General features: G+C 38.7%; 1 protein-coding gene across 1 annotated transcript in view; it reads right to left on the bottom strand.

The window, feature by feature from the left end:
* The window catches only part of Pth2r (parathyroid hormone 2 receptor), a 92,024-nt gene that overhangs the window by 11,165 nt on the left and 59,067 nt on the right, over positions 1-21,792 (bottom strand). The window contains exons 9-10 of the mRNA XM_063237386.1: positions 18,018-18,081; positions 1,112-1,206 (exon numbers count right to left, since the gene is read on the bottom strand). Of these exons, the coding sequence (XP_063093456.1) occupies positions 1,112-1,206; positions 18,018-18,081 (159 nt within the window). The remainder of the gene's footprint in view (positions 1-1,111; positions 1,207-18,017; positions 18,082-21,792) is intronic.

Here is a 21,792-nt window from a genome sequence, read left to right as displayed (position 1 = left end):
CACCTACATTCAGAACTAAAGAAATAAATCGTGTTCAAGCCCCACTGTGCTTTTTCACATCATGAAGAGGAATGAAAGCCTAGTTACATCTCCACTGCTCTGTCTTCACCAATGGGATAAAAGGAGGCAAATTATGTTAGTGTAGCACAGGTCTTTCCTATAAAACTTAGGCATGAGTCATATTACAATGTTACCACTTGTAGCACACTAAAAATAACTGGAGCTGGCAGCTCCTGCTCGTCCACACTGGTCATGTGACAGGGACAGACTCCAGGTCCCACCTGCACTCTCCACTGCTTGGCAGCGACTGATGTCCACAGGGCAAAGAGGAATGAACTACCCAAGGACTTAGGGAACATTTCTTTAAAAAGACCAAAATGAGGACTAAGATTTAGACCTCTCTGTGTCTGAAACAGCACTGCATAACTATCTGGGGCCGAGAGTTACTGATTTAAGGGTAACAGTGACTGAGCCACACCCACCTGGCACTGCTTGTACCGGTGGATTACAGGCCAGTAGCATTCAGCATCTCCAAAATGGCCTTGGTACAAACTGACACAATGGAGCCTGAGAGTTTTGACTGATGATTATTAACACCCAATTTTCCCATTTTCATGAAAGACTAAATAATAGAACTCCTTCAAGCAGTATATTTCAAAGTTCTTAAAAAGTTCTATTTGGTAGACATCAGTTGACAGTAGAACTGGACACAGTGGAATAAATACATTTTCTTAATTTATTTTCAGTCATGACATATTTTTAAATGCACATAAAACTGTCTAAGATCATCCCTAAGAAATTTTCCAGTTTTGATATTTTTAAAAATACCAACTTGCTGATAATAGATTAAAAATACACTGGGATTTTAAAAACACATTTTGGATTATTTATATGTTGAACACATCCATAAATATATATATATATATATCAAAGAAATCATGTAATTAAACCAAACAAAATACACACTGATAAATTTGTTCTCTTAAAAATTTTAGATAATATTTGTTTCTTTACTCTAAATCATTCCAGTACTCAAATAATATACTAGTAATACTTTTTTAACTCAACATACCCAAAATACTTCCTCTCCTGGTACCTGTCCTGGAATTACCTGTATTGCTTTCTCATGTTGTGCCCAACTGCATTGGTCTCCCAAATCTTAGTGGCCAGAACTCTGACAGTATTCAGAAACAGAATGAAATTCAACTGAAAGAGAAGATAACATTACAAATTATTAAATGAATCTTCAAGACGTTTATAGAAATTACACTATTCAAAGACTGAAGATTATCCATTCCATAAATGTGAATGGGGGACTCTTAGATAAGACACTGGAACATGTCTTTATCTGATTCTTCCTTTGCCTATATAAAAACACAAAGAAAGATTAAAAAAAAATTTCAACACCGAAAACCAGAAATACCCAAGAACAATCTGCCAGGATTCAATTTCCAAGCCAGAGTTGAAATGAAACCCTGAGGCAAAACTAGCAGGACAAGAAATAATAGTTATTACATAATTATGATTTTATGATTTTAAATTGAATTGATACCTAGTTTCTGTCTGTAGTTTTGGGGAGAGAAAAAATAAAGTTGCTTGAAGATCTTACCTATGATGTAGGAAAGGTATCTGAAGATGCATATTAAAATTTAAAACTGAACAAACAGAGCAAGATGTTGTACAAGAAAATACCCACTGCAGTGCAGAGGATTAAACTGAATTTGGCATGTTATGGACATGGCACACGAGACACAACCAAGTTCTGTGTTTAAAAAGTAGAGCCAGGGTATTAGGGCAGGAAATCCTTTTATGTCTAACAACCTCAAAGATAAGTGAAGGAATCCACCATGAAGGAGAAAGAAAAGGTTGCTGAGATCACAAGGAGATGGAGTCTGGGTTCCTTCACTCAAGGAAAAGGCTGCTCTCCAGAAAAGTGCTGATACATGGGAATAACAGAAATGCAGTTTGCCAAGAGCAGTCACAGTGTCGGTGTCAATGCCAGAGCAGGACCCAGAAGAAAGGAGCCAGCAGGTTCTGTATTCCAAAAGACAGCCTGTCCTTAGAGACCCCAAGATTCCTGGAGTTTGGACAATTTTTGGTTATTGAGTAATTTATGTAGCTGATTGTTTGCATCAGCTACAAATCCACTGTGAACATATTTTCTACCCTCCTACCATTGACTGCACCCTCAACAATTCCACAATTTGTGAGCTGGTAGAAAAGGGGTATTTCTAAGCTAATCATAGCTGCCATTTCTTGGAATAGTTTCTAAGTCTCACATGAATATGAATTAGGTGTTTTTCATATGTCTATTTATTATGTATTTGAAGAAATCCAGTTCAGTGAGCTTAACTGATTTGTCCTGGCTGTAATCTGAACTAAGTCTTTGTGAGTTCATATTGTGAATTTTTAACCACAATCTTACAAATTCCCTTGACAAAAAGATGCAACACATGAGAGTTGATGATTTCCATCTTCATCCACTACAACATGCTGCTTATAGACACAACCTTTTTCAATAAGAAAATCACGAGTCTACTTTTTGAATGGCCAAATTTGGTTTCTGCCCATGCACCTTTAACCCCAAGACAGGGATGCAGTGTATCTGGGGTGCAGAGTCTGGAAGGCACTGAGTTAACACTCCAGTGTAAGCAACAAAGTGATGTGAACTGAGCTGGAAGGGCTGTGGAAATTTTGGAAAATATAGACTATAGGGCAATTAGAAACTAACTTATTGACTAATATTGTAAATGCTTCAAATGAATTATTCTTCAGTCTTCACAATAGCTGTACAACAGAGTTACATTATCGTCTACATTTTGCAAATGAAGAATCTGGGGCACAGGTTACACAAATTATAGTTGGTAACACAGCTAGCAAGAGGTAGGGTCCCAACACATCCCCTGCAGCCTGCATTCACTCTGTGTGTTCTTGACCACAATTCTGTCCATCAAACAGAATTGCACTGATAGCTCACGGAGGAACAGAACAGAATATTTTTGAGAGCAGGATGGATTAACAACAGATCATAAAAGCCTAAAATATAACCAAGTTTCACAATCAGCATTAGAAATAGCAAGAATTAGATCCAAGAGAGCAAAGAAATGCAACCAACAACTTAGAGGATACTTGAATCCTCCCAGATAGATAGGAAAGAGGAAAGACCTGTGTAAGGAGGGGTAAAATGCTGATAAAGAACACGCGGATTGAGAGTCAACATGCAAATTGTTCTTTTTTTGAAGGAAAGATCCAGACAAATAGGAAAAAAAAAACAATACAGATGGAACAGAAAAAATTCTGCACTAAACATAGATTCTGCAAATGGAAAAGTAAACATGATACATTGGGTGAGAGGAATAAAGAACAAAACCAAAAGGATGTGACTGTTATTTTATTATTATTACACTATAATAGATGTTATTATTCTTATTACTATAAAGGAAAAGCATTAGAGTCCTTGAAATTTCCCCCTTCAAGCTCAGTCTCAAGCAAAGCACAGGGCAAAAGCAGGGAAGGCATGATAGAAAGCACACTGTTGATAAACATTTAAGTCAGTAACAGACTGAATATTATTTTTAAATATCACAAATATAGAAAATGGATTCTTTCTGAACTTAAATAAATTCAAAGATTTGTTCAAAAACGACCACAAAGAATTCAACTAAGAGCTCAAAGTTTCAGCCAGGAGGCTCTGGCTCCAGGGGTCACCCGGCCCTGAAGCTATGCTGTAGCTTCCCTTGTCTCCTCCTCCTCACGACTCCCCACTCACACACCCTCAGTGGGTCAGCTCATTCTCGGGCTTTGGGCTGAACATCATTTTTGATCCACAAGCTCTTCCTGATGCCACCATCCCTGCACAGCACTGGACACACTGAGGGGTTTGCTTCACCCAGTTTGCTTAGGCACCACTGCCTCACTGTGTGCCCACAATATTCACAATTTTCAGATAACACTTGTTAAATGACTGAATGAATAAATGAGAAATGCCTGATCCAAGCACTGCTTACACTGGAGTAAATCAACAGCTCTCCCCTGCACACATTCCTTCTAGGAATCCCTCCCAAAAGATACCATGAGAAAAAGAAATCTAAATTTAGCTATAAGAAAATTGCCAGTTCAAAAGATCTATGAAACTGCCTTTCTACACTTGAAATGCAAGACCGGGCAGGAAGATTAAGGCCTAATTGGCCTCTTCTGCAAGCACTAGGGACAAAGACAGTGTGAGTGCCTGCTGACACGCTGCAGGGAAAGTTAATACTGCGGAGATCCTGTTGTTTACCAGGACACACACCATGGCTGGCAGGAGGCGGACAACTCCTATTTCACTCTAATTGCTTGGACCCGAGTCAATAAAGGTAGAGTGTGCCAGGCACTCAAGGCCCTTAGCAGAAGGGACACAAGAGCCCCTTGCCCCACACACACACATTTTAACCTAATTCTGTGTCGTCCCCTCGGTCAGGTACAAGCCTTCAGGCTGGCTGCTACATTCATCAGCGCCTTTGGACACACAGATAGGAGTGTCTTCTCCCCGGTCCTCATTTTTCTTCTCAAGGAAGGGGTTTCAACTGATACACACTTTTTAATCCTCTCTTCTTTCTAATCTTTTCCCCCATCCTTGGAGGAGACAGACTGGAGTATTTGATACATAAATATGGAAAGAAATACCAAGAGTACTTCAGGCAGCTTATCCTGCTCCTTTCTCCTGGGGACCTGCAGTGAATGTGTCCAGCCCCTCCAGGGAAGGGAGGCTGCCCTTTGGCACCGTGTCCCTGGCTAGAAAAGCCTCCACTAATTATGAACCTCTGCAGCAGGCCCCCTGGCTAACAAGCATAAGGTCACGTCCTCCAGACCAGCCTCTACTAGCAAGGAAGATTTTGTTTTCATTCTCCCTCTACCCACTTTGTCCTAGAACTTGACTTGTTTAAAATCAGGGCAGCAGAGAAAGGTGCCATGATTATTTCCTCTCAAAAACCCTCTGAATACGTCCTGTGCACACATCCAATATATTGGCTTATTTTTCAGTATCCTAAACATAAATATTTTTAGTCTCATGCAAAATGGGACTAAACGTTGAACATGTAGATGGCAGATGAGTACTAAACTTCCTAATCTATACCAAATACTATAATTTGATTAGCTCTATGACAAATATAAAGACAAAAGCTAGTTTGTTATCAGTTGGAATTCAACTTGTAATTTCAGGGCAGGATCTTTGGTAAATGTTAGAACTTCAGTTTCACTTAAGCTTCTTTTTCTGACTGATTTAGGAAAGGAAAAGAGGCCTGGAAGGGAGATTTTTTTTTCCTCTGGTTAAAAAGTCAATTTCGTATTTGCAATTCTGTCACAGATTAGAGATTAACTTTTTCTCCATTTTGCTGAAACTTCTTTCTTTACCAATTGTCTCTCTCACTTCCTCCCTGCCTTCTTTTTGGAGACTGAGCCTCCTCTAACAACTAAGGACAAATGAATCACTGGTCCAACAGCAGAGAGCAACTTGCATTTTTTGTGTCTCCTCTGCATATTTTGAAAAGAGCGCTGAATATGAGATTTTTAAATGTATCACTTAAAAATTTTTCCTAAAGGCTTTTATGAGAAGCGTCATCTTACTCCTTCTGCCAGGATGCTGTGAGACAATTTTTGACAAGTATGTTGAACAAAACATTCATAAGAAAAAACCTGAAGCTGTTTGTTTAACAATGCAGGCCACCTAGGACTCAGCGTCTGGGGGAGTCACTAACGTGGTTAGTCATTCAAACCAGAGCATTACTCACACGATGAGTAAACTCAGGCTAAACATCAAAAACCATTTGTTGGAACCAAAGATTAGTTCTGAGGTTGGTTACACAGTGGCACTAAGAAGTAGGCATCTAAAAACATGTAAATATATGCCAATAAAAAGTGACTCAGGCAAGAAGTAATCACTTCAGATCACTATTCCCTAATATTCACTAACACTATAAACTTTCATGGTTACATCCACTCTCTGTGGAGTTACTCAAAGGTCAACATTCCTTTAATAGTGTTGTTAGACTAACAGGAAATAAAATATTATCAAAATGTTACCCAGCCTGAATACGCTAGTTACTGGAAAATGAACCACTGCCTTGCAGAAAAACAACCTTATGAATTCAGGTGTCCCAATGAGTGACCAACCTCGATTTCCCATTTTAGTTTTAGGCATTTTTTTCCTTTAATGCCACCTGAAAGTTACTCCAAGGCTAAGTTTTAGATTTCCTGTTTCGTTACTCTATTATTAAAAAAAAAAAAGGTGATGCTAGAAAGATTTCCATCCTTCCAGTAGAAAAGATATGTCATTAGTTATCCATTTGTATTGTTACTGATGACAGTTTCTACCTTTTTCTACCTAGTTATTTTTGCACATTTGCATTTTAAGTCAGCTAAGATGAAGAACACCTGGTACCAGAAGGACACCGAGCTTCTCTGCACCCCTAAAGAAATGGATGGGATCTGCAGAATCAACTCCCCTCAAAACAGCAGAACCTAGGGACCCCATCCCCTCTGCTGCGGCGAGGACCTCCTCAGGGTCTGACATGAGCACACTAATTTAAGGCTGCTCACATTTTAATGCAACTCTCTGGAAGGCTGCATCAAAGCAAAGTCTCTCCGAGAAAAGACCCTTGAAATAGCATATCGATGTCAGTGTCTCCCTTCGAAAGACATCAGCACCTCCAAACGAGTTGTCAAATCCATCCACCACGATGCTGCCAGTTTGCTTTTCAAAATTCAAATCTAATCAAACCCTTTACCTGTTTCAATTTCCTCCATGACTCACCACAGTTGTAAGAAAAACACTCCCAGGTATTTCCACACAGAAGAGGAGGCCAACCATGGTTTTACTACTCCCGTGCAGCTTTACAGCCCGATCTCTCTCATCTTCTGTAGAAGCATCCTCCATCCAGACACAGAAAACAACACCCATCCACTGACACCGTGGCATGTGTCCAGGCAAGGAAAATCTCTCTGCTTTTTGCCCATTTGGTGACTTACACCTTTCTTTCATACTTTTAGTTCAAAGCTTACCTTCTTCATGTTTGCTTTTCTAAGCCCTCTAGACAGAGTCTATTACTTTCTTATCCTGATTCTTAGCTTTGCAATGGGCACAGGATAACTTAGACAAGCCTGGGTGAGCAATACATGTACCCCTGTTTCTGTTACTGCCAACTCTACTACTGTTATTCCCATGCCTCTACTAATGGTATTACTATCATAACTCCTGCTACCATAGGCATCTATGTACTGAGTACACTAAGTACTTTACACTACACTAGGTACTCCATGACACTAAATACATCAATTATTGTTTAGTACTATAGTAAGCCTATGAAGCAGATATGAGAACACCCAGTTTCTTTTTTTTTTTTACAAAACTTCATCAAAGAAAGACTAACAAAGTTAGGTCAACAGCTGAGGAGCTTAGCACCAGGCTCCCTGAACTTTCTCCACTGGGAGCTGTGCCTCCTCCACTAACTGTGGTTATGAGATTTATTGCTCATGGATTAACAAGTCAGTGAGAGTCAACAAAATCTAAGAGCCCTGAAGCTGAGCCCTGTGAACCCAAGTTCACTATTTCTTTGGGGGCCAGTATTCCACCACACCTGCAATTGTTAGAATTATCTCAATGTACTCATTTCAGTCAATTGTGGAGGAAATTACATTTTAAATGATGTCAAGGTATTTACCAGTAGAAGGCATTTAAAATTTTTGGCATATTTATCAAATAATCTTCTTTGTGATGTGTTATCAAACATATAAATGTATTTTCTACTCATTCAATATTTTCTGACACCAATATAAGTTGCAGACACTAGGGGGGAAAAAGAGTAGGAATCAGTCCCTCCTCCAAAGCAGTTCACAGAAAAATATGGAGTTATACTTAAAATGCAGTATGTTTCACTTTTTAAAGTGCCTGAGACAGGCATAGCGGTGCCCACCTGTAACCCAGAACTCTGGGAGGCCGGGGCATCACTAGTTTGAGCCCAGCATGAGCAACTTAGGGACTTAGCAAGACCCTCTCTCAAAATTTAAATTAAAAAAAAAGGGTTGGGAATGTAGCTCAGAGCAAAGGTCCTGGGTTAAATCCTCAATACCACAAAATAAATAAACCTTGAGTTCTGGCATCCTTAAGCCATCTCCTAAGTACCTCGAAGCTAGCCTACTGAGGTTCTCAATGTGTATTTCTGTCTGCGATTTTAAAACTTCTCAGCCATTACAGTCCCTACATACAGACACTTGTGTCTCAGGGTACACACACACACACACCCCTATGCATACCCAATGCAGTGATATTAAAATGATGTCACTTTCATATCTCTACACTGCTACACCACAAACATATACACACACATGCCCCTTTATAATCATTAAGTCTAAGCTACCCTCTATAAGGCCCCCACCTCTCCATCACAAAAGGACAAGGAGAAATCAAAAGGCCCAAAGAATGTGGGCAGCCACGCCCAGGTGAGGATCAAAGGCTGAGGAGAGAGCCAGTCAGAAGGCAATGACCCCTAGACTTTGTCCATGTAGGGAATGAAACATCACTCCTTCTAAATGAAAGAAGCCAAGGATGAGAGCTTGGGGACATTCAACTCTGATGTCCCTCACCCTCCCAAGGTGGCTGTCTATCTTCTTTCTTTTTCCATCTTTCATTTTTAAGCTCCGCATCTTTAATTCCTGATGCCCCTGCAAGTTACATTCCAGGCACTTCCATGTTCCAGACAAGGGGCGGTGGGTACATCCTCCCACTACACTGTGTGCCAGGACAGTCTAGCTAGGTCCTACGGTAAAGTTAGGCAGAAACTTAGTCCCCATTCAGGTACAGTACATGTTGTGGACATGATGGACCATCGACAGTCAGAAACGTTACACATCCTGCTGACGCTAAGGAGGAGGATTATAGGAGGTGACCTCATTTTAACTGAGAAGCTTCAAGAGCCACAATGAAGATGTGGAATTCAAAGTGAGGAAGAGAAAGAAGCAAATGCCAGCCTTCCAGATGTGCACTGAGATGAATGAACAGCCCAACTAGGGCAGGGATGGGCAAGTGAAGGGATTAGCAGGAAGACAGGGAAACAACACAGTGGGCAGTATGTGTAGGGGTGTGAGCAAGAGCCACAGGTCTTCTCTGCACCATTGGGGATGTTAGGTTCTTATCATAAGGCACCAGAATACGGATCCTGCCATTAAAATCCCAGATCCTTCACCTCATAGCTGTAGGCCTTGATCAGTTTCCTTGTTTAGAGTTAAAGGTAACTTAAAGTGATACATATAAAATGCTTAAACTAGTGTTCAGCACATGGTAAACACTAGGTCATATTTGACACTATTATTATTATTAATTATTAATCATTATTACTATTATTTCTGGTTTCAGAGTGTTGAGCAGAAAGTGATTAGCAGGCTGGAGACAGGCAGTCAAGGAGCTAATTGAAAAGCAAAGGAGACAATGTTTTTTCTTCACTTTCTTAATCAGATAAAACCACACAAACCTGCAGGTTTAGAATTTATCTCAAGAAAAAGGAACATCCTCTGCACATGCTAACAGGTCCAGAATCTGCACAAGCCCAGACCACAGGGGAGGAGTTAGAAAAACCTCATGGTCTCAAAACGAACTACACAGAGACTCCCAAAAGAGTGTTAGGGACCCATTTTCCTCTGAAGCTGGTAAACACAGCTTGTTTTATTTCAACTAGAACAGTGATCTCTGAGGATGGAAAAGATATTCCTCCAAAGATCCAGTTGATCACGTAAACATAACCAGATACGTCATTCAGAACAGCAGCCACGTTGGCACATGCCCACCTTCACAATTGAAGGTGGATTCCCTCACACACACACTATGAAAAGCTACCATTTTGCAATGAATTCTACCTGTGCTCCATACAATGTCCTATGCATCCTGCCTGAAACCTTTCATCAAAGACACATTGCCAGTTCCTGGAGGTGACAGGACTTCACAGTGTTAGGACCCAGATTCCCAATAACTGTACACAACCAAGAGGAATGGGGGGTCATGTGCTGAGCACTGAGCTGTAGTTCTGGGCTCATTTCTGCCTTTATAGGGCAGCTCCACAATAAACTGTGGGGTACAGACTTCAGGACCCTAAAATCCTGTAAGGTTCTGAACTTCCTGGAGAAAAATACGTATGTGAGAGAAATGCAAGAGTTCCTAGAAGTCATGGCAAGATAATTTCATGATCAAATTAGCACAGAGGCATCAGCTTCTGCTTAAGAGACAATGAAAGGACACATAGGAATTGAAAGTCAGAGGTGCATCCTCCCTGGTGAAAATGGGGAGATTTTCCCCCACAGGCTCCTTTTTCTCACAGCATTTACCATAGAAAATGTGTAAGTACTTTCCCATCTCTCTGAAATGTACATAAATCCTTTTATGGATTAGATAGGCCTTTTGCCAGCCTCAGTAATGTCTTTTATCTTTTTCTCCTCAGAATCTCATAACCATCTCTTTAAAATGCAAATTTCAAGGCAAATGGTGTCCCTGTCAGATCTACCAGTGTTTATGAAGAGGAGCTGAACTTCTGTGGGCAATTTTCTTCAAAATGCAAAGCTACTACAAAGAGATGATAAATTTATTTTTCTTCTACATAACGGTAATTAGGTAACACAGGTAGTCAGTCACCTTATGATAAAAGTAAAGTTAGGATGGATGATGCATGACAAAATCTATCATTAAGTTGTTTTGCTTGAGAACTAGCTACCATTTCTCTTGAAAAGTTGCATATACTGTGTTGTTTTATGGTTACAGTGAGATTTCATTGCCTTTGCAATCTCCTGGCACATTGCCTGTAATGCACACCTTACTGTAGTTTCAGAATTCAATATAAAAATGTTTTATTTGTCTATTTTCTTTGTGGAGAGAATTTCGGGATTGGGAGAACACTATTTTTTAAATTATATTTCCTCAATAGCAGAAAACAAGAAATAACCTTACTTTCATCTTTACAACAAAACAAATAAATGCAAAACAAATTTAGACTTTTAAAATTCATCAGAGATCAAAGTTGCAAGATGACAAATTAATCTGAAATCTAAGAAGAATGGTATCTCCAAGGAGAAATGGAAGGTAATTGCTTCCTTGGAGCAGATGCTGCTAAAATGTTTACCAAACTACACAAACAATAAGGAAAATTTACTCTCTCCAAAACAAAAAAGAAACTAAGACAATGATCAATTTATAATAACAAGATAAGATATGTAGGAAACAACATAATCAAATAGGTAAAAGACATAAACTTAAAATTATAAAATACTAAAAACTGGAGTTAAATATGACACAGATAAGTGAGAAGATATACCATATTTATGAATTGGAAGACTTGATTTGTTAAGATACCCATACTAGCCACTGAGCCTCAACGCAGTCCTTATCAAAAGTTCAAGTGAATTCTTCAAGATGCAGAAAAAATAATGCTAAAATTCACTGCAACCACAAACCTCAAATAGCCAAAACAATCTTGAGCAAGAAGATCAAATGGTAGAAGGTTCTGCCAGTAGCAGGTAAACAGAGGGAAAGAGGGGGCCCACTCCTGCCCATAACCATGGGGCAAGACTTCCCACCACACTCGCTCATGGAGCCCCAGTGGCAGCTATGCAGTGCCCTCAAGCTCCAGCTGCCTGGAATGAAGTTGGGGTCTGACCTGACACATATAGAGCCTGGCCCCCAGCACCACCTGGTTCCCCAAGGAGCCAATTGTCTGTGCATCACCTCTCAAGGGCTGCACAGCAGCAGGTTTCCAGACATACAGGATTACTACACACTAATGGGAAGTGAGGCATAAAAATCTATCTTCTTCCATTATGGAGAACTTGACCAAACCTTGATCTTTCCATATTCAGATACTGCTGAAGTTCAAGAAACACTTCTTCGTGATATAAAAGATATCCTGGGGCCAGCAACTGTTGTAGCAAACAAGCAAATTGAAGCTCCTTCTGACACCAGGAAAGAGGAGTAAGCACTAAGGCAAAGAAGTTTCTCCAACACCAACTAAAGATTTGCATCAGCCATCTCTCAGTCCAGCAAGTCCTCATAGCCAGGATTTCTTCAATCCAGGTTGGTGGCTTTCATTACCAGAAAACTCCTTGTCTTGGCCAACACCCCTGGCACCAGCTTCTACACAGGCCCAATTTGCCATCCCAAGGTTTAAAATAGCCCCCACCATGACATCCCTTGTCAGCAGGAAGCAATCCAAGAGAGTCATCATCTCCTATCAACCAAAAGATGGGAATGATGGGTTCCACCCATATGAAACAGTGTGGTGCCTGCCCAACATGGTGCTGGGCCCTAGAACAACAATATGTCCCTTCAATACTGACTTCTACCTTCCTCTTCCAAGCCCAAATTAAACTTCCTGCTTTTTTCATCTGCACCAGCATTCCCCTAATCAGCTGTCAATACATCATTCTGTCTCTTCAAACTCCACCCTCCATGAAGCCTAATAAAAGTCCACTGCTTCCCTGTCTGCTCCAGAGGGAGCTTGCACTCTTCTGCAACTCTCCCATGGCTGCAGTAAAGGCCTCTTTCTTTTTTTTCCTGCCTTGCCTCTCGACAGCACCAAGAAAAACCTATCATGAAGTTGGAAGTCAAACGCTAGAACATTCTGAAATGATAACGACAGAAGTAAAAAACAAGTAGAAAAAGCTACAGAGAAAATGATCTCTGAGATACAAAAAAGAAATGATGCTTACAATTAAAGATATTAGAGAAGACAAATATTAAAAATAGATGAGTTTAGAAAAAGATGAAAACAAAAAATGCTCAATATAGGAGAGCAATGGAATCCATGAAAGCAATCCAAATACAAATCCAGGTGAAAACATCCATTGAAAGTATATGCAACAAATTGAGTAAAGGAAAGGATAGAATTTCAGATCTTGAAAACAGAATTGCAACTAATGATCATGAAAAGATATCTTAAAAATATCAAGAGACCATGAGAAATCAATCCAACAGCTGCAAGATGAAGCAAAGAATAACACAAGGTGACTGAGATCAATGACAAAGCTGGAGACAGCACAAATGCTATAACAACCATAAAAATATATGTACCTAATGCAGAAGCACTGAACTATATAAGACAGTTAGTGATAGACATGGAAACTCAAATGAGCAATAACACAATTGTAAAGGGAAGCCTCAATACCCCCATTGTCACAGAGAGATGGATCAACTAAACAAAAAATCAGGAAAAAACTATCAGAGCTGAACCAAACCTGTGAATAAATGGACTTGATAGGAAAAAGCCACACCAGGGAGAGATAGGAAAGCCCAGCGCCAGCCCAGAAAAGAAGCCAGGCACTGCAGCCCACTGCCATCAGGGAACCATCAGTGAACCACCACCCCAAGCCTCTCCACCACTCTAGGAACCCCAGCTCTGAGGAACCTAGCTAGATATCTAGTCCAATCCACTATAGTGAAGGTCTAGCAACAAAAGCAGGAAGCACCCAGGATGCAGCAATGGGCTGATTTGGAGGAACACAGGAAAATATCAAGACAAAGAAGCAAAATGCAGTCTCAGGCCTGAGCGCACACAGAACAAGTTCAGGAGACACATTGTAGAAACAAGAGGTCACATACCTGAGGTTTCTGAAAAGATAGCAACTGAAGTAAAGAAGCAGCTCAGCTCCTGAATTGTTTGATTAATTTTATACACCTATGTCTGATGGTCTGAACAGCTATTTTGAAGATAACAAGAGGCACTATGGTAGCCATTATTAATTTCCCATTATCTTGTCTTGAAGTCCTGTATCATTTTCATTGTTTTGTTTTGCTTCCTTTTATTCTGGTTTGCTTTTGTTTGATTTTGTTATGTCTGATGGTAGGGGCAGCTATTTTGAAGATAATAAGATATATTATGGTGGTCATCATTGATTTCCTATTATCTTGTTCTGAAGTCCTGTATTGCTTTCATTGTTTTGTTTTGACTGGCTTTATTGTTTTATTTTGTTTGGTTTTTATCCACTTTAAAGTAAAATTTTAAAAAAGAAAAACGCTCATAGGGAATTTTTTTGAATGAAAGGTGAATAGTGGTTTACTAAAAAATTACAAAAGCTTAACAACTTTTTCAAATCTATTTTCTTGATTACAAAGTAAAGCCTTCTAATATTAAACATGTGTACTACTAACATGCTTACTAACAAGAGTAAAATTAACTCCTAAACATATCAATAAGAGATAATACTTATACCATTTTTGATACATAATAGCTTTTGAAAAATAATCAAACTAATGACATGGTGACCTTTGTGGATAAAGAAAGTTATCTGCACAGCCTGAGAAGTCATCAGGCAGTCCACAAAAGGATAGACCCAGGACTATGCTCTTAACAACTGTGATATGGCACACATCTGTAAGGTGAAGGGAAGACCTGCCTGAAGAAGCACTTTAAACTGGGACTGGAAGGAAGAATGGACGGACACTAGGCAGATGACAGGTAATAGGAAACATAATAGTATAGGCAGAGGTGCTGAGGTGAGAAACAGTGCAGTATTTCACAGAACTAAAAGAAAATCACTGTCTGGAGCTACGGTAGCACAGGGGCAAGGTGACATGACATGGACTTGGGGGAGAAACAATGGACCAGCTCATGGAAATAAGGAACATTGGTCCAAGCCCAAAAGGAAAGTGTCCAGAATCCCAAACCCCAGTTCTTGGTCATCATTGCTTCCTCATGCGTTCAGATCATGTCCTGACCACTCACGGACACTATGACTGAAACTCCCCCATGGCAGACACCCAGTAGTACCACACTGACCTCTGGCCATCTGAACCAAGCCCTGGGACTTTCTGAACAAGAAATCTGATTCCATCCTTCTCCAAAGGAAAACCTCTGGTTGTCAACACTCAATGGATGAGTTCTTAATTCTTTAATGAGAAGCATGAGTTCCTTCAAGGTTTGGTCTCTGCCCTTTCTTCAGCTCCAGTTTTTGATACTGTTGCACAGCTTTGAGGCACATCCGTCACGAGTCTTTCCCACACACTCCCCATCTATGGTAACAAATGAGTGAATCTGCTCACCAGCTACTACTTTCCTCCAAAGTAGACATTAAATGACCTTAATTCTTCTGAATGCCAGTCTTGCCTACAACATTGGTCTTTGGAATTCCAAGGAAAATCATCACTGCCCTTGGAATTCAGGATTGAAAACATGTCTTCTTGAGTTTACTGCATGTCATCTGATGCCAGTGTCTCTAGGACTTCTGCATGTGCTTTCAAGGTGATCATCTGAACCTCCACTGGCAATTTTACTACCAATACAGCTGTCCACACTGGGATTTCCACATTTGGAGTGCTCCACACTTGAGGTTTATCTTCTTATGTCTCAAGATATTTCTTTTTGTAATTCAATTTTTTTCTTTCCTTTAGATAACTTGCTTTTCCCTTCTTAATTTTTCTCTTTCATAAATCAACCTTCGCTAAGTTACTGATAAAAACAGGAGGTTTCATGTCTAATTTTTAACGTTTTATGAGAACGTTCAGATGCACTAGCAGGTAATGAACTTTTCAAGGAAATTCTGATACTATTGTTGTGATAATAAAACAAAAAATAACTTGTTTGACAGAAAGATGTTATTGATTCTTCTCTATAATGTCTCAGGTTATGTATTTAAGGATTCTTGTTTCAGAGCTGTGATAATTGTAATTCAAGTTGTAAATAACCTTCCACCTATATTTTCTTCAAATTTATTAAGTACATCATTTCTAGTTGTCTTTTGTAAAAGGTGACTCTTTTAAACACTCTTTAGTCACCTAATTTTACTGTTTTATATTGTAACAGAAATCTCAGCAAAAAAATACTTCCATTCATGTTGACGGTGAGGAAATCAAATCTATACACAAACAACAAGATTTCAGTAAGAATCAATTCTATTGATGGGAAATGCTCTGTGACTTATCTTCCTGCATTGCCCTTAGTTCCTAATAATTTTGAAAGAATATCTTGAATTTCAATAGGTTCTTCCTTTTTCATAGGATAAAAATTCAAACAATCATTATAAATATAGGTCAAGAACAGTGAGTACCTCTCATACAGATACCCTGGAAAGAGTACTAAAGATACACACAAAAAATAGATTGTCTCTCTGAAAAGATAAAAACAAGGATGAAGGAGCAGCAGGTAGAAGAGAAACCTGAAAAATAAAAGGCTTGGAAATAAAGATGATGAGACAGTTCTAGTGGATAAAAGAGGTATCAAAGGAGTAACCATCAGCTCCTATTTTATAAAGTTATTTCTCATCTTTAAGTTCATTAATGCTCTTTCATAGATACAGATGCAGGTCCTATATTTCATTTACATTAAAAAAACATTTAATTTAAACTAATAACTTAAATTATAATAGTTTATAAGTTTAAACCATTTACTTCATCTCCACCTCACTGTCTTATCCTAAGACATACAGGTTTGAATCTAGCTTGACAACCAAATATTTTAGCAAAAATACAACTGGGTTTTCTAAAAATGTTCTAAATGTTTTTCTCCTTCTCAACATTCATGTAATAGGCCTCTAACATGAAGATTTTTAAAAATCTCCTCCATTTTCTTTTGGCAACTTTCCTAGGAATCAAGTTTCTAACTGACTATAGGGATGATTCTACAAAACTTCAACCATATCAATAGCTGTCCATCTGGATCCAGCCTGCAAATATGCTGGCCAAATGAGCAACACATTATCCAAAAAAAGACAAAACAAGAAAAAGCAAGAAACTGGAGAAAAAGGAAAAACAAACAAATTAACAGGCTACCTGAGTTAAATTACTTCCTAATGATTTAGCATTCAGCATTGGGACATTAGTCCTATTTTTAAGAAGCTTATAATCTTGTATTTCATGACCAGCAGGAAAACACAAGATAGTAATAACTCCTTCACAGAACCTCAGAAAAGCTGATGCTGTAAAGTTTTCATGAAAGGTCAGGAGTAAACACTTTGGTGAGTCTGTCAGATACAATGTACAATCGTGTTTTCTTTTTTAACACCAGGGCAACATACAATAGAAATACAGTAGACACATAAAGTCCTATGTAATACTCACTTCCAACTCTAGTTTTTCTCTCCACTGCCTATTAAACAGGATCCTACAGGATATTTCTTGATCTGGGATTCACTTAACTCTTTGGGGGAAAGTGCACCAAATAAAAGCTTTAGGCAATACTTTACAATGGATCACACTTGTTATGGCTTCTATCTAGATGTTCCCCCAAAGCTTTGTGCGGTCATAGGCGGAGCTTTGTAGAGCTGGCTGGACCTATAATGTGTGGTGCTGGAATTAAGGACAAGATGCTGGGATTGATTCACAGTGCAGTGCTAGCATTATGGCTGCCTCACTCTGGGTGTGAGCGTTACCCTCCCGGTAACCTGGATGGACTATAAGCAACAGAAAAGGTGCCGTCAGGTGCTATTTCTTGGCTAGCTGCTTGTCTGCTGCCACCTTGCTCTATGATGCCCCTCTGCCCTCCACCCTGTCCTGGAGCCAGCTGACTATAAACTGAAACCTCTAAACTGTGAACTACAAGAAACCTTTCCTCCTGTAACTTTGGGTGTGGAGTATTTTGTCTCAGTAAGGAGAAAAAAAGTAAGACAACACTGTTAGTGTCTCTCAGTAATTTCTCTGTTCTGCCATTCTATCTTTCTCCATCCACCACTTACCTTACTATTAGATGATCAGACTGTTAAAGTGGAGTTATAGCGGATGAAAAAAGGAGAAGATGATTCAGGACCTTCTGACTCCCTGCACATATAAATATTTGTGACATCTTAGAGTTTCAGAACTGTCCCCAGTGTGATCTGATTAAAGGAAGGGTATTTGCATTCTACACGGGTCTCAGTATCAAGTATAAGTAAGAGTCTATTCCCAATCTTGACTTTCCCAGTAGTGATCACTGTACTTGCAAATTTCCTACACGTATTGTCAAGACATGTTTCCTCTGAGTTGTAGCAGTAGTTTAATTTTTCATTTTTCTAACTGTGTAAGCTTTTAAACTTACGCCAATAGCTGCTAAGATTGGAGCCTGATAAATCCACCTGTCTCCAGCACTAAGTTCCCAGCACCTGAAACATGAAAGAGAACTTTCATGAATATATTTGGCAAAGCAAATTAACGATGAGAAGCAATATTTCACATTTTACCAAAAACCTAGTCCCATTCTGTTGATTAAAAAACAAATGGATGAAAAGTTTTATTTTAAAATATCTAAATCTGTGAAACTACATGTAATAGATCTTGAGTTCCACACTGTCAGATTTCCCTTATGTAAGCACAGTATTGTGAATATAGTGAATTAAGTTTTACAGTGACCAGAGTTAAAACCTTATTTCCAGAATACCACCAACAAAATAGTCTTCTAAATGGTGCAGTTGACACTTCGCTTTAATAAACCATGAAAACAAGACATAATAGTCTAAGCTCATTGATAAAGTTCTCTTCCTTTCAGAAGACAAAGCAATTTTATTTTGCAAGTCCATAAATAGTAGCATATTAACAACAACAATATAAATCATTCTTATCCATAGAAGTATAATTTTTAAAAATGAACTCAAGTGATTCTTGCCATAGAAAGAAAAATTAGCTCTGTTCAATGAGATATAATTGTTCTATAGAATGTAACTAGTATTTCTATTTACTTGTAAATTTTCAGTATTCACTTTCCTGAATATAAATATGTGGTTCTTTGATATCTCTTTTGAGCCAGTTATATATTACTTGTTCCCTCATTCAATAGCATTTTTAAAACCCACGACAGGCATTCATTTTGTATTTTGTATTAAAATAATCCATTATTTTATCTTAATTATTTAAAGTTTGTTTTGCCATCAATTATTTTCTGATTCTCAACTAAAATTTAAGCTCTACCTGGTCAAGGATCATTATTTGTGCACGTGTGTTGTGAAGTATTACAAGTGCCTACAACAGTATGGAGTAGATAGTCAATAGATATTTGTGGGAATGAATTGACAAAAATTAAATCAAAAGTAATTTTGACTCAACTTCATGCAATCTGGTTTATACTGTTAAAGGTCTTACACTAGAATACCACAGCAGTATTTAAAAATAAAACTAGCATCTTTTGAAACTTTAGCTTAACAATTTAAAGATTTTTTTAAAGACATAAATAAGACCCTTCAATTTCTTTCTCAGACAAAACAGCATTGAGGCAATAGTAAATGACATCATTTATAAAAACTTAGGAGATATAATGATAACTTTTAAACTCTATGAAGAAATTAACAAGTTGTTTTATTAGTGAAAATCTTATGGATAATGAAATGCTATTTCAACTATTCCTTAAAGGTAAAACATCTTCAGTAGATATTTATCAACTCCGTATTTTTAAAATTTAACATGTATGTATACAGATAATGTATTCTCATCTCAAAAATCAAAATATATAAAAAGATATTTCAACCTTCCTCCATGTTCCTGTCTACCCTTGCCGCTCCCTGCTCTGTACAGAGAACATCTTTTGTTACCTTATGGTATCAGGTCCAGTGGTTCTTTACACACACAAAATACAAATGGTACATTCTTATTTTCCCCATTACTACAGTTTAGATCTGAAACCTTCGCCGAGGGTCTAGGTGTAGAAATTTGACCCCGGCCTGTGCTACTGTTAGGGAGCTGTAAATCCTTTAGGGTGGAAGACTCCAGTGGAAGAAAGTTGGGTGGCTGGGGCTGTGTCCTCAAGGGACATACTGGGACCTGGAACACACTGTCTTTCTGCTTTCAGTTGACATGAGGGAAGCTGCCCCCTCTGACATCCTCCCCATGATGTCCTGTGCTCCCACAGAGCTAACGCAACAGGGCCAACCAACTATAAACTAAAAACTGACTCAAAACAAACTCTTTCCTCTTTTTAACTCATTATTTTAGGTATTTTGTCACAGTCACAGAAAGTGAACATATCTGTCTCTAAAAGAAAATGAATGTATCCTCTGTCTTCCTATGCATTTAAAGTGTATTTTTAAATTTTTTCCATATCCGTGCCAAGAGAGCTACATCTCACAGCTGTACCATAGGAGCCAACCAGACTCCAAAGTCTAATTCCAGCGTAGCCCTTGTAAAACGGACTCAGCCCTCTGAGACATGGGTCACACCAACCTGATCTAAGGTCACACTTAGATCATTTCCTAATTTTTGGTAAAGGTGTCTATCTGTCACATAACTCAACCAGACGAGAAATACAAGAGACATGAAAACTGGGCTGTCCAGAGCATGCATCATACTGCCATAAAAAGTTTTCTTTGATAAGGAAAGTGGCAAATGTATTGTGGAACTCAAAATATACACTGATTCACCAGCTACAATGCTTTTGGATTTCACAGATTTTCCGTTTCAATTTTTGACACTGGATGATATTTTCACAGTCTTCTTTCTTTTTCTCAACGACATTTCATCATGATATCTCCTAACATGCTGGGACTCAATCATATAATTCTACAAAATCCTTGTACTTGGAAGTAGGTCAAAAGCAGCTACATCTAAAATCATGAAAAACTTGATTTTGACAATTTTTGTCATCACGTTTCAATTTGCCCTGTCCTATAAGAGATACAACTGAGATTTCAGACATTTTTTAAAATGCTATGAGAGGCTGGGGATTTAGCTCATTGGCATAAGCGCCTGCCTTGCAAGCCTGTGGTCGTCGATCCGTGGTACCGGTAAAAATACAAAAAATAAATTAATTAATTTTAAAAAATAAAATGCTATGAATCCATGAAGCATCATTTTAATTTTTTAATAACTCAGTTCACATTGTGTTTATGAACATGACTTTTTAAATAGTTTTTCAGCATTCTAGAAAATACAGCTCTGAATGCTAAGCCGTAGGTAAGGCACGAAGATCTGGCTGGAAAACACAACTTCCTGAGTCTTAGAAACACGCTGTGTGGCAGGGTATAAACTGCACTGAGCGAACACTGCACTCTCCACAGCTCTGTCAGCAGAGGAAGCGAGAGGCCGGGCCTGAGAATCCACCAGAGTCCTGGGAACCTCAGAGAGTTTCTTTCCATGGCCCCACCTGTCCTGCTGAACAGTAAAACAAGAACACAGCAAAGAAGCCACAGGCACACCCAGTTGTGGGCGTTCTTTGAAAGAGCTAAAGAGGAGGCAGTAAGGTATTTGAAAGATGTTGCTTTTGTAAGTAAAAGGAAAGGCAAAATCACTCACTTCAAAATCTTATTTTTTCATCCTAGTATATTAAATTATCTTAACATCCCTCCGTTGAATAACGCTTGATACAATTTTAGAACTGGAAGAGGCTTTCTTTGTAATGCCAATAGCTTCCCATAGAGTATTTCTAACATAGTTGGACCACACGCCATCCTTCCCTTTGCTCTCCTTCTCCTCTTCCCCACACTTGCACATGGAGTGGGAGCCTCAATACTTATTAGTATACTTTGTTCATATCCACCCTCCATTCATAAAGCACTTTTAAAATTCAGTCTACTCTGTATATCTCCAAATGGCCAATATCCAGAAAACTATCAGAGCTCTAGCTTTGAAGGACCAAAACAGGAGTGGAATCTCAAATGTAAGTCATGACTATGAACCCTGTCTTTCTTTTGGAGATACATAAAGGCTTTTACCTCTTTGCCTAACTTTGTGACATGGCTCTTTACACATGCCAAGGTCTATCCAAGAAAACCACAAAAACATTCTCTGAGTCTCATGAAAAATTCAATCAGGCAGTTTTTAAATCATGCCAAATAAATAGTAATGCAGCTTAGTTTTACATGCAAAGTGAAGTCTAAAATGACTTTCTA

Source organism: Cavia porcellus, unplaced genomic scaffold (assembly GCF_034190915.1).
Source record: "Cavia porcellus strain 051 isolate PalLab524CR breed Dunkin Hartley unplaced genomic scaffold, mCavPor4.1 scaffold_26, whole genome shotgun sequence".
NCBI lineage: Eukaryota > Metazoa > Chordata > Mammalia > Rodentia > Caviidae > Cavia > Cavia porcellus.
This window is presented reverse-complemented; position numbering and strand designations above follow the sequence as displayed.